At 45.1% G+C, this 14109-nt stretch overlaps 1 protein-coding gene across 1 annotated transcript; it reads left to right on the plus strand.

Moving 5' to 3' along the window:
* Window positions 1-384: 384 nt before the first annotated feature.
* On the plus strand, window positions 385-13588 carry ZNF365 (zinc finger protein 365). Its single transcript, XM_065746988.1, has 4 exons — window positions 385-1192; window positions 7659-7905; window positions 10561-10598; window positions 12807-13588. Exons 1-4 carry the CDS (start codon window positions 495-497, stop codon window positions 13051-13053), a joined length of 1230 nt encoding a protein of 409 aa, XP_065603060.1. The 5' UTR covers window positions 385-494; the 3' UTR covers window positions 13054-13588.
* The last annotated feature ends 521 nt before the right edge of the window (window positions 13589-14109 follow it).

Genomic DNA, 14109 nt, shown 5'->3' on the forward strand with positions numbered 1-14109 from the left:
ACCATCAGCCTTGTTCGTGTTTGCAGGGATTTATAAACATGCACGCATCAGCGGAGCAACATATTCACCAACTGCAGGGCAGCGTGCCCAGGCAGTCTTTCCTTCTGAGAACGAGAAGCCCTCCAGCGTCCGCTGCCTCGAGCGCTGACGACTTAAAGCCACCTTTACAGGAACGGTCTTCCAGGCTGCTAAACCTAGGTCGGAAACAACTTTAAGGCCGGGCGCAGTAGCGGCGAGCTCAAGCCCAGCCCGGGCAGCCCTAAATCCAGCATCCCCGGCCCGCCCTTCCCCGCCCCTCCCCGCCCCGCGGCCGAGAGCGCGTGCGGCGGCGCTCGACTGATTTACGGCTCTGCCGCAAACGGCTCCCGGCGGCGGCCCCGGCGAGCCGGCTGAGCGCGGCCACCTCGCGGCCGGGCCGGCGGAGCCGGGGCCGACGGGAGGCGGAGCGGCCGCGAAGTTTGGCGAGTTCGCGCCGCCGGGGGGGCCGGCCAGGGATGCAACAAGACGTCGCGGAGCAGAGCGGCTTCCCCTGGCAGGACGCGCTCGACGATGCCAGCCTCCGCCTCCCGTTCCGCTGCCCGCGCTGCGGCGAGCGCGGCCGCTTCCGGAGCCTGTCGGCGCTGAGGGCGCACCTGAACCACGGCCACGGCTACGAGGAGCGGTGCGCCCCGCCCAAAGGCGGCCCGCCGTCCCCGCGGAAGGGCGCGGGCCCGGCATCGCCGCCGGAGCCCTGCGGCCCGGCCGCCGCCACGCGGTACGCGCCCCGCGCCGGCTGCCGCGACGCCTCGAGCGGCAGCGCCGAGGGACGGCGGGCGCCGGAGGCCGAGCGGGGCCCCGTGTGCCGCCTGGCCGGGTATGCGCCCGCCGGCTCGCGGCTCTCCTCGCCCTGCCTACCCGCCGCCGGCTCCGAGGCCTCTTTCGAGGCGCACGTCAGGGAGAAGTTCAACAGGATGGTGGAGGCCGTGGACAAAACGATCGAGAAGCGGATCGACAAGCTTACCAAAGAGCTGGCCCAGAAAACGGCGGAGCTGCTGGAGGTGCGGGCGGCCTTCGTGCAGCTGTCCCAGAAGAAGCAGGAGGTGCAGCGGCGGGAGCGCGCCCTGAGCCGGCAGGTGGACGTGGCGGTGGAGATGATCGCGGCCTTGAAGCAGCGGCTCACCGAGTCCGAGGAGGAGCTGCACCGCAAGGAGGAGTAAGTGAGAAGCCCGGCGAGCCCGCTTCGGGCTCTCGCTGGCTGTAGAAGGGCCCGGCGGTCCCGGTGCCTGTAGGGCAGGTAGGCACGGCTCTGAGCGGGTGGCTTCCGCGCTTGGGAAGCCTGGCCGCTCACCTCCACGATGGCTGGTGCCTGTGACGCGACCCTGCTGTCGTGGGGTTGAAGCACGTGGGCGATCATCGGCATGTAATGTGATTTACGCTGACACCTCTGATCCGTTATCTTTGAAGGAAAAGATGCTTGGATAAGTGCTGTAGGAAATATGTAGCAAAACCAAGTGGCATCTTTTCAGTGAAGTCATCCACTGCAGTGAGGGATGCAGTGCAGGGAACTGGCCTGTGCAGCAGCAAAGCCACGCTGGAGGCAGTGCTGAAAGGCCACATCCTGGTAGGCGGACGACAAACTACGAAACTGGAATTGGTGGCAAGACCAGGAACCACCTGCCAGAGTCATTCTGACTAACCTGGTCCATTTAAAAAATGTGCTTGGGGCGCAGCCATTAAAAACGTAGCGATAACTAATACATTATTTATACACGATCTACTTAGTGTATTCAGCACTCGATGAAGCCTGTAAGGCTTTTTGGAGCAGCACAGCTTATTTTAGAGGAATGCAAATGAAGAGTCTTGGTAATGGAATGCCTCTAGACCAATTTACCAGCTTATGAAGAGAGATGCTAGTTGCCATGACGCTGCTCTTGGGAGAAATAAGGAAGGCGGTGTAGGAGTTTAGTGTGGGAAGTTTGGAGGGCTTTCATCGCTCCTTCCTGCAGCTTAAACTAAGGAAGGATTAGAAAGGAAAGGTGCTGATGATGGCTCCCGTATCTGTAGGAGTCATCTACAGAGACACCATGCTACAGATTGCCTGGGAGAGCAGACAGCAAAGGTGGTGGCATTTAAATCTATCTTTCTTTAAGGGATGTTCAGCAGTACCACTGATTTCTGAACTACCAGGTGATCTTCACAGACAGTACATCGCAAGGACTCAAGATGAAACTAAAGATAATAGTGGAATTGAGGGAGGGATTTGCAAGTACAGAGCACAAGGCTGTGAAGATAACTTAAGAAGTAGTTTTGATATTCCCATCTAGCCACATTCCCCTTATGGGCTCTGTCACAGCATGATTCACCCTACTTGTTCTAGAAAAATATCCCAGCATGGAATTGCTCCATGGAGGTCCTCGTGCAGACTAGAGAGGGCCCTTAGGTAAGCAACCACGTTAGGCTTGGAATGCTGAACTTCAGACACCTAAAGTTAAATGATAGGAACCATTCCCTGAACTAGACACAGGGTATGTTGAGAAATGCAAGGCTTATGATCTCCAGGAAAAGCACATTTCCAGAGACAAAGCAGGGACTATTCAGAAGACAAGACCTCCTGGAAAAAGAGCAAGTGGGGAAATGGAGGTAGAATGAGCAAAGGGTATGACAGAGTAATTTCTGAGACTTGTCTGTACATTCATTCCTTTGTGTTCAAAAATTTAATTATTTGGTGTGCCAGAAAGACCTTCTCCTTCAAAAAGGAGTCTGAACCTTGACTTTGATTTCTGGAAGAAGTCCAGATGATTAGAAAGCCAAACAAGACAGCTTAATGGAAATTGCAGAAGCAGGAGTTCTTGCTGCAGATTGTGAAAAGTCAAAGGCACCCCTTAGGGACTGCTCTGATACTTGCTGACCTTCAGAAATAAATGCTTTCATCAGTTTCTTTGGAATTATTTTTTTTTTCCTATAAGCAGCCTTGTAAATATGGATAACTTCTTTCAGAAGTAGTATTGATGTTGAACCACTATAACTGAGAATTTATTCTTCTTTCCTCTTTGTAGAACAAAAAAGAAAACAACTTTCTCTGAGAAACTTTTTCTCCGTGTCATGCTTTTCCTAAGAAAGGAAACCAGTCTTTGGTTTCTGAATGATTATGCTATCATGGAATAGGGTGCATGCGTAAACCACAAATCAGTTGTTACTGTTATTAGGTGCCTCTAGATCTCAGTGACTGAACTGTGGCTACTCTGAATCAGTCTGGGGATAAAAGAAAATACATTTATCCACAAGGGGAAAGAGATTCTAGCTCAAATCTTAGACAAGGTCACAAAACTTCTTCTGTGGAGGCTTTTCTACAGGAAAAAGTTGACATCTGGTGAGGAAGGGGTAAGGTGCAAGTACGGCACTAATAAACTAATACATTGTTAAAGTAGTATTACTCTAAGCACAGAAAAGTCTTAACAGCAGGTGCTGTAGTCTCATCAAATTTAGAAAGCTGAAAGGCCAAAGCTTGTTTGTTTTTCTTTTTTTTTTTCCTTTTTTAATTGTTATCTGGTGGGGAGTGGAAATGAAAACTAGATCTTCTAGAGAAGCGGGCACAGCTACCAAGGAGAAGTTCCAGCTCACCCACCTGCCTCAGTTGGGCCCTCTGCAGTTCTGGTAAACAATGGCTATAGGGTCAAGCCTTTAGCAGAACAAGCGAACGAATGACTTAGATTAATTGTATGCCTGGAGAGGGGATATTTGCTGTCTGATGAATGAGCATGCAAATCAGCGTGAGTACTCACTGTGATCTTAATGCTGAAACACAGAAGTTTTCCCAAAAGTGATAAGGTCAAACTAAAACCAACTACAAAGTCCTCTTCTAGAGGTCAGCCAGAAGCTTGCTTCTGGATGTCTTGCAAACACAGCGAAACCTTCAGTGGTGACTTAATTTCACTTTGTCTCTTAATTAGGGCATTCATGCAGTAAGTTGTCATCTCTGACAGTATGTTCTTTAACGGGTCTAATACATTTGTTTTAAGACTGTCTGGTCATGCCTCTGCTCTGCTCCAGCCTGCAATAAAAGGGCTATTTCAGAATAGCTGTTGTGGTGAGTGATTATTTTTGCCGTTGCCTTTACCTAAAGTTTGCAATTAATGACACTGTGTACATAACAGCTTGACAGTGAGATTTAGAGTTAGCTCTTAAAGACCACTACAATTGATGCTTTCTCTAAAATACCAGCTTTTCTTTAAGTACAAGCTTCAGTTGTACAACAAAACAGTTTTGATTTTGCTCTAAGAATATGACCACGGCTAGATGTCGTTCTTCAACCCTTGGTTTCAAGCCATGCTGCTCCCTCTTCCCCATCTACTTTCATCTTCCCACTCAAGGGATTATTCCCCCCTTGCTTGCGCTGGCTCAAGTGTCCCACAGAATGTGTCTGTGAATGAAAGCATTTTAATCTTCACAGCGTCACCCTGATAAGTTCAGGGCTCAGATCTAGACCACAACCCAGTGAATGGGTGCAACTGATAGGACAGTGACTCTCAGAGAGGAGGAGGTGTGAACCTCTTAAATCAGATGTGCTGATACTGGTGCAGGAATGTGAAACCACAGCCTAATGAGAAACAGATGCCAGCCTTCAGGCAGTAACACCAATGGGATGGTGGAGCAGGTCAGCAGTATTAATACTTAATGAGTATATATGCTTTAAATGTTTTCACAATGAAAGCTTGCTTTGGTAGGAACTCTGCTGTCCTCAGGTACAATGACGAAAGGATTTGTTTCTGCATTCACTTTAGGCAGAGGTATTCAAAGTATTCACATTCTCTAAAGGGATTTGATACTTGGGCATGGAGTTGGCACAGGGCCCTGTGCTTGTCCGCCTACAGAGCAGTTGCAGGTGTCAAAGTTGCTGTAAATAGTCCCAGGAACAGTGTTATCTATCTGTAGGAGGGTTTGGTTGCAATGTGTGAAACCATTATCCCTTATTGTCAGTTGTTAAGGAGCTGGAGCTGCCCCAACCTCTGCATCTACTTTGGGTATCTCATGTTTATCTACAGACACTAATGGTAGCAGCAGGGTCCACTTGACAACAACTACCCTGGTAACACAAACTATAACTCAATAGTTTGTTGTTCCCTATTGCTTTTCTCACCTTGATGCCACAAGCTGCTGCCAGTTGGACATGCTCTCTGGGAAGGAGCTCTCATCCCTCCTAAAAGATTTTGTCTGAAGGAGGTTGCAGCTCCTGAGACGAAGGAGGAAACAGACTCTTCTCCCTGCTGTCTGCTCATAGCCATTCAACAAACCATTATGCTGTACAACATGTGCTAATGCAAGTCTTGCAAACTGTAGGCAAATAGTCTAAATCACTAACTCTGCTGCCTGTTACAGAAATTTACGTACGTCCAAACTGCAGCAAGCATCATCTACTCCACTTGGAAAACGTGGCAAGATCTAGACCTTACAGACCTCTAACAGTGAGGGCTGGGACGTAGTGGGATGAAAAGAAGCTGGAGGCTGACAGAGCAGAGGAAAACAAAGGAACAGAGGAGAGTGGGAAAAAGGTGTCACTGAGAAAAGGAGAGCTAACAGCTCTGCATAACCTTTCCTTAATGTGGCAGCAGTGCTGCAGATGTGGAACAGTCAGCGTAGAATAGCAGAGACCTCTAAAAAGAAAGGGCAGTGCTTCAGATCTGAAGATGATCAGAGGACTAAAGCACCTCTCTTAGGAAGAAAGGTTGAGGGAGTTGGGCTTGTAGAACCTCATTTCAGCCTTCCAGTACTTTAAAGGACACCGTTTACTCAAAGTGAGTAAACCAAATCATCACAGCTACTAGAAGTAGATATTAGAAATAAAACAGAAGCTAAGAAAAAGTCTGCACGATCTGAAGTGATGCAGTGTGAACTCTCTGAGGAAGAGGCCTTGGAGCTTTCAGACTTAGCAGCAATCACTCCTTGGAGCTTCTGAGAGGTCTGAATGAAAGCAAAGAAAGTAGCTGAAGTAGGAAAGGTGCTGCTTACAAAGACAAGGACAAGCTGAGTTCTAGTGACTGGGCATTTTCTGGCTCCTGTCTTTATAGAAAGTATTTATGGAGTGGTTGTAAAGGAAAACCTTTAGATAAAAGTTCTTAGTAAGATTCATAGAGGTGATAATAAAGCCTTAAATGCAACCTCAGTGAGTTTAGATTTGCTTCTTCCAAAGCGTTATTTGATGGCTTGTTATTACCAGATCACTCTGAACAAACACAATCACAGCCCTGAAAATAGAAAGAGTTGGCAGAATTTAACAAATGGGCACCTCTCGGTTTCTTAAGCCAGATTTTGTGGGTAAGTTAATATAAACTAGCATTCATGAACGTTCTCATCCAAATAATATACGCTGGTTTATAGCTCATTTGTACCACTAGATCATCCATGTATACAACCCGTGGATGCTCTCTGCTGTGAACTAGAGCAGATTGATGCAGCTTGAAGTCTAAATGGCAGATTTCCATAGCTGACCACTTGTGCTTCACTTCATAAGGCAAAAACAGCACGCTGTTAAAATAATTGTCTACAACGCTGAGTTAATCTTTGATGAAATGCAGAGAAGCTTTGGATTTGTTATAAACACACAAAGCTCTGAAAGGCTATTACTGCTACAAAACATTTCCTAGCTTAAGCTTAAAATGCTTCCTATCTCAGGCACTGTATTTCAAATGAATATGAACTAATCATGCTCTTTTTCATTTGGCAAGCGTTGGTTCTCCCCACTCCCACACTCTAAGTTCTGTACAAAGCAAAAATGAACGTGGCTTCATTGGCAGAGCAGAAGCTGTTTATCCAGGCGTTATTAACTGGGGCAATCCTGCATGCCCAGATGTGCCATTTTTTGTAATACATGGCTCACTGTAACCAAACATCTCCCACTCGTAACTCTTAAAAGAGGCCCAAATGGCAGCCCATGTATCACCACCAGTATGCAGAGCCCTTCAAATTGAGCTCTGTCTCTGTATGCAGCTGGGATCCTTCCAAGTCAGCAGTGCTATCTGTTGCTACCAGTTGTGTTACCAGACAAGAAATATTTCAACTTGGTCTTCCCACACACATACTCCTTGCCTGATCATCTCTGGATTATCTCTAAATCTCCTTTGCTCCCAGTAGCTCCAGATCCCAACACTGCATTTGGAAGTACTTGCAGGGTTGCAGCCAAAATGGAGCTTTAATGGCCGCAGTAGCTCTTATAAGTCAGGAACTACCACAGCAGCTACATTAAACTTCCATTGTAAGATTACAATGAACAAGGAAGATTTCATACACTTCATGTTTCATGTTGGATAGGCACATTTCTAAATAGAAAAGGGTGGATCTGTGACTGTGTCCAGGGACTATAAGAGGTGGATGGTGATTCCTAGCAATAACATTTCTGCCCAGTGGCCTGCAGAGCAACAGGACTGACTGTTTTCAAGAGATCCAGTAACATGACAAAAATACCCAAACCCACTGCCTATAAACTTGAATTCAGCATCCAAGGTTCCAGATCTTTCCTCAATGTTAAAAAAAAAAATACTGAAATCCTTTAATAACAGGGAAGGACAGTAATTAGTCATCACCATGAAGAAAGGGGGAAGCATCAGTAGTTGTTTGACAGCAGCAAGACCGGGGCCCTTCCCATTATTTAAATGTTACCTCTTTGCAATATTTTTGTCTTGCAGAGAAGTTGTTACTTTCAACCACTTCCTCGAGGAAGCAGCAGAAAAAGAAGTGAGGGGAAAAGCCAGGCTCCAGCACTTCATCGAGAACTTGTTGCAGCGCGTGGATCTGGCAGAAAGGCAGCTAGAGTATTACCAAAATCAGCAGATTGTGTGCAACCACACTGGTGGCAGTGACCACGTGATAAACCAGCAGAGTTCTGTCATTCAATGTCACTCAGCACTGAGGGGAAAGTGCTCAGCTTTGAATGTGAGTAGGCTCAGTGGGACAATCTAATTGTTACACCAGACAGGTTTGGATTTGTAAGATATTTCTTCAGACTTATGTTTATTTATGTTTTAACTTTTGCTTCACATATTGTCATGCCTCGTGCAGAGCATGAGTTATGCAGTCAAAGGTGAGCTTCGCACAATTCTGCACCTCATTATTGAAACCTGAAAAGTTTCACTCGTGTGCATTTTGTTTGCTGCTTAGAGCTCTGATGATCACTGTAATGTGGAAGACAATCTCTAGTTGTAACCTAATGCAACCAGATCATAAGAGTGAACAAAGGTAGCAGACAGGATGAGAACTCCTTTGTTCCCTTACAGCTGCAGTCAGATACCGCTATGTTAGGGATGGAAAGAATAGTGATTACTGTAAATGCTGCTGCTACACAAAGGCACACAAAACAAGGCTGGTATATCCTTCCTCCTTACTGATACTGATGCTGCATCTGGCTGTTTGTGGTTCCTGGTGGCCACACAGCAGAAAAATTAACCCTGCAGAACAACTAACCTGGCAAAGAGTGGGAAAGGTAAAAGCAGTGGGCAAGGCACTGTGCCACGTGAAAACCACGGTGCTATTGGAGACCAAACATACCCCATATTCCTTGCCCTTACTGTGATTTCCTGCAGAACCTTCTGTGGGACTTGGACTAATGAGGGCAGACTGGAAGTAGTGAACTGGGAATGAAAAGCAGGGTAGATCTTGTGCTGGCTTAGGCTGGCCACGTGGGTAAACCTACTGACCAGAGAACACTTTCTGAACTCTTCTTAGGCCTGCAGCAGTGTGGAAAAGGTTGAAGGAGCAACCTACAGAAGCATAATTTATCCCATCTTGACTCCACTGAAGCCAGACTTCATTTACTTTTGAACAAAGAAAGGAGCAGAGAAGATAAGAGCATTCAGAGATGGGAAAGGGAGAAAAGATAATGAAACATTCGCCAGATAGTTATTTTTTTCCAACTTCAGTTATTTGGCTTTGCTGGAAACACTTTCCCTCACATCACATACTGACTTGGCAGCTTTTTGGAGATCCCTGAAGATTTTCAGGAAAGAGGTGCATCCCCATAGCAGACATGTAAACCTGATGGTAATTAGGTTTGCTTTCTGTATTTCCTGTCAGAAGACTGGTAGGAAAAATGAGCGGATTCCCTGTCAGACTTCACAGACTAGAAACCACTGCTGTCAGAACATTACTTTTAAAAACGACTGTTTCTGGAAAAGCCCTCATTATTGCTACTAAAACTCAATATCTATATGGCAAGTTTTATCCATGTGACTTCCACAGTGAATTTCAATTCCAGTGAATACCCCATATTATCTGTGTTAAATAGTTGCTTATCTCTGTGGAGGTGAGATGAGAGGCATTTGGTCATGCACAGCAATAAACAGGCATGTACTGGTGAAGAGCAAAGGTTCTCCTAGCCACTCAGAAGGCAAAGACCTATAGGCAAGAACCAAATAAATGTAGATGTGCTGAAACATCACTTAAGATGTCTCAGCCAGTATCTCTGAAAACGCTGAGGGGGCTGTAAAGGTGGTCCAGTATTAAATCTGCTCCCATGCTCTTGATGTGTTTACCGGGATCCCTGGCTTGGCAGTGTTGCCTGGGGAAGGCAGTAACTTTTAAGGCAGCTGACCTGCTTTCTGAGTGACTTCAGCATTCCTTTAAGGTCACCCATCCAAATATTGACCAGCCTGACCTTCACGAAGTAATTACAGAAAAGCACACCATGGGATGGCTCCAGACTCCTATCCAAGACAGATGACAGCAAAGTCAAGCTGGGCACGAGTCCATCTGCAAAGTGTGGACAATACCAGGGACATAAGGGAACATGTGCTTGGCTCAGTGACTTCATTAAATGATACTCAAAGGCTCAGTGTAGTGATACTGACAGGAGATCAATACAAAGAAGCCAGGCAGTACCCAGACTGCTTCAGGCTGAGCTGGCATTAAAAGCTTCCTTTCCTGAACCCCAGTGAAAGAGGGACTAGATGAAGTGATACCAAACTGTCAACTGAACTCTTGTAATGAACAAAGCTCTGCAAATTAGTACTCTGCCGGTACTGAAGCTATGCTGTCCCTACTTAATATTAAGATTTGGGATGGGAGGGGCAAGAAACACTTGTGTTCTTGCCCTCCAGACTTGAGTGCTGCTGCAGGAGAGCCAAGGGCTGGTAACTGAAGTTTCCCAGCTGTTCATGTAAAGGAAACGTTATCACTGCAAAATAAAGGGCTCTGAGGGAAAATTAATTTAATACAGCTTATAATACAGCTTATTCAAGCTCTGTCCCTTGTTAATTATCTTCAGTGCAATAATTACTTCTTATTGTTCAATACTGTTTAATCTAATGTGAAGCATCTCTGCTCAGCCCACACTTGCTTAGTGGTTTACTGTGATTTTCATTATGATAAAAATAGTGGGGAGAAATCCCAACCACTAAGTTTTAGAAACATAGTAAACTGGAGCAATAATAATCTGTAAAAAGGTTTTTTTCTGAAGGGTCTTTCAAGAATATTCCTCTAGTACTAACAGGAGGTGGGAATGGAAATGGGATTTTGAAGACTGGGTATTTTTATCCCTACATCTTAGCTTCTTGATAATTTAAAATTAATAACCTGTTTCTATTTCCTTTGCAGTTCACAGACATTTCATTAAACAAGAAACCCAGATGCCTGTATGTATCTCTTCTTGTTCTTTTCTTAAAGATCTAACTTGGTGTGCTTACACTGTTACTTTTGCGTTTCAAATAGAACCAAAAGCCTGAATCAGGTTGGGTGTGATCAGATTCTACACCTCAGTGCACTCCATCATTATGTGATGTAATAGAAGAATAACAGATTACTGCTAAATCAAAATAAAATGAAATATTTTTAAAGGAAAGAATAATAATCATTTTATGTAAAATCAATGACTCTTTCCCGTTGGATTCTAACAGCCTGGTGCACTCTACAGTTAAGGAGTCTGTTCAGTAAACACAGACCAAGCTTCAGCTGAAAATATCTTTAACATTCTGTAGGTAGGGGAGAGACAGTTGTCACTTCCTAACTGACAGTAACACTGTCAACTTAAAAATCACGTGTAAACAAACAAGTGTCCTCAGAAAATATTGGTGCTGACATCTCAGGTTACTGAAGCAGCTGTTCTGGGAGCAGCAAAACTAATCTGGCTGTTTTCCTAAGGTATGGGTGACATTGTATTTACTCTTCAGGCCTGCAGATGCTCTATGATTGCAGTCAAGGTAGACAGAAATGTAATAAAACCATTAAGTGTTACTGCCTTGGTGAGATGAGTCCTCCCACTTGAGAGGTCTTTGGTCCAAATGTAACACAATTTAGTAAAATCCATTAATTGCTGACAAATAGTGGGAGTTCAAAGGCACAAGTAAAACTGTTCAGAGGTTTCTGTTTAACTACTGATACAGTTCTCCTTTCAAAACGCACTGGCAGAACCAGCACTCACTGGTAGCCCCTTTACTTGGAATGATCAGATTAAAATTATCTCAACTTGTCCCATGAAGCAGAGAGGAGAAGAGGCCTAGAGGGGTAGGGGAGTTTTACTTTGCTCCGCCCATTCTGTAGATAAAAGCAAATTCTGATTTTTCAGAGTGCTGCCTTCGAATGGTGCCAGACTTGAAGGAAAAAGACACATGAGGAGGAAGACATTTTGTTGGTATCACATTTGTGATTGAAACAGAGGGTCCCCTGTGAAGTATGTGAGGAGGAGGGGAACGGGCACAACCAGGAAGGTGTTAGGTTGGATGGTACAGTATTGGTAACTTGCTGTAAATCAGGTACACCAGGAGAATGGCACAGAGAGAATGGAGAGTGAAGCTGTACATCCTATGGGAGAGGGCTGCTGCTGTGGCACTCACACAGCTGCAGCTTTTCCCAAACTGGCTTTGTCAGTGTGCAACATTGCTTAACTCCCAGGACAATTAATACCAGATAGGTGGTTTCCAGACACAGTGAGCTATGGAAAATAGCCCTCTGGGAACCCTTACAAGACAGCACATCTGCTCTTCACTTTGGTCATAGGAGCTGGTTCCTACATCCACAGTACTGCTGTTATGCTACATGTATCTGTTGTAAAACATTTCAAGATGATGTTAAAAGGGACTGCAATATTCCTAGTTGAATTGTGTTTTAAATATGACTTATCCTGCACAGCACCACACATTTATCTGTCTGAGCTCACCAGTTTCTTCATCTCCTACTGGACCTGAACCATCGCAGAGAGAAAAAAGAATTAGCTTACTTTGGCCTGTAAGATTTTGTACCCTTCTTCACACTAATTTCATTATTCTCCTTTCCTGTTCTCCCCTTTCAAATTGCAGCCTAAAGGAAATCAAAAGAATCAGGAGCCGGATTGCCAGCAAAGAGGCAGTTGATGTTCCTGAGCTACAGAGGTATCCTGGGCTTGGCCAAGTCCCAGGCAGTACTCAGATCCCACTAGCAGCCCCTCCACAGTTCTTGCACCCACTTTTTTTGGAGCCAACGTGCTCTACCAAAGACCTGCAGGGACATCTGTTCTTTGCAGAAGGTTGCTGTGAATGTTAACATCCCTTTAGATCAACAAGTTAAAGAAGATGTAGACCTGAGCAAGGTAACAGTGCTCCAGTATCAGCAGAATCCTATCCTGAATGCAAGTCTAGATGAAGATTCATGAGGAGTCCACCAGTAACAGCTGTAGGAGCTCTTGTAATGAGAGATGCTTTTGAATATTGAGAAATGTAATTCATATTGCAACTGATTTTACCTTTCAGTCTGGCCTTGTAAAACAAGGCTGTTTTCTGCCTTCAAAGTTACATGGGTTTAGGACATTCTGGAAACCTTTCACTATGAAAGACTGAATAATAATTACTGTTAATTATTATTAATTTCAGGAGCCGAGGAAGTCAACACGCTTCATATAACATCCCTGATGCCAAGCCTCATTCCTTTCAAAAAGGAAAAGGCTTGCTGAAAAAAGCAAAGGAAGAGAAAACCAGCTTGCAGCCGACCAGATGCTTCTATGAACCTGTTGATTGCCCAAGAGAAATATGGAGAGCACAAAAGAAGGGTGAACCAGTCTGCTGTGCCCGGAAATTGAGTGCAAAGTCCAAGATGGGTAAAAAGAGCAAACAGCTATAGGAGCGGCTAATGATATTCAGTAACGCAGGAGCTTGGCTTTGGCAGAACAAATATTGAATGGAGTTAATCATCCCACTTTTTCCTATCCATCTGGCCACACCAAACGTATCAAATATAAGGGAATATCTACAATATGGCATATTTATATTATTTAGTAATGCCATTCCCTCTTTGGGTACTAAAAGAGAAGGGACATTTTATTCAGTTTACACGGAGGGTTTTCTATCTATTTATTTATTTACAGAGCTTATTTTAAATGACTGCAGTCATCTTGCGGGGCAATACTGTGGCTGTATGTTTAATTATTTTAGTGGCAGCATGTGGCTTGGTAATTTACTTTCTATCTATGCTGTTGCTGAAGTTCAGAAGAATCCATTTAATCGGCACCCAAATAATACTCTTCCAGCTTAGGCAGGTATAAAATCAATGATTAACTACTACCTGTACAGGCATACTTAGATGCAAAAAGCTCACTTGAGTTGCTTGGAGGCTGTTAATAGCAGCAGATTGCTACCCTGCCTGTTGGGCGCTTCTCCAGCCCTGGCAGTGCAGCCCTCACCTGCACAGAGCGTGCTGAACCCCAGAGGCAGCTGGCAGCAAGCAGCAGCAGCTGGTGGGTGAGTGGTGGACTGGAGCAGCACACTGCATTGCATGGCACCCTGCACGAGGCTGTGCTTGGTGTGGGGCACGAGAGGGCAGGAGCGGCTGTGATCGGAACTGAAACCCTTCAGATTTTTATCTCTACGAAGAATCTTTCCAAGGATGATGAATTCTGGAATTACAACTGCAATCCCAAGAGTAAGGAAGACTGCAGTCTGGGAATACCTGTGTTTACAGTGGTTTGTGCCAATTAAAAGGATCCTTATTCATCAGAGTATATATCAAGATGATTTTTCCACGTGTACAGTTTTTTGGTAACATGAATCCTCATGCCATGTTTACAAATAGGAACATGCTGTCCATGTTACCAATGAGATTTGTCTTCTCAAGAAAGAGAATAGGTGGGACAAGTCTGCGTAATTTATTTTTAAATGCCCATATAACAGATGGAAATTG

Source organism: Cyrtonyx montezumae, unplaced genomic scaffold (assembly GCF_038088225.1).
Source record: "Cyrtonyx montezumae isolate F1298 unplaced genomic scaffold, pur_monq_1.0 scaffold_4, whole genome shotgun sequence".
NCBI lineage: Eukaryota > Metazoa > Chordata > Aves > Galliformes > Odontophoridae > Cyrtonyx > Cyrtonyx montezumae.

Excerpts from the sequence above, each read along its gene's own strand:
- ZNF365 (XM_065746988.1), top strand. The coding sequence starts at position 495 with ATGCAACAAGACGTCGCGGAGCAGAGCGGCTTCCCCTGGCAGGACGCG. Across the intron at positions 1,193-7,658 it reads GAGCTGCACCGCAAGGAGGA|AGAAGTTGTTACTTTCAACC; the intron begins GTAAGTGAGAAG and ends TTTGTCTTGCAG. Across the intron at positions 10,599-12,806 it reads AACAAGAAACCCAGATGCCT|GAGCCGAGGAAGTCAACACG; the intron begins GTATGTATCTCT and ends TATTAATTTCAG.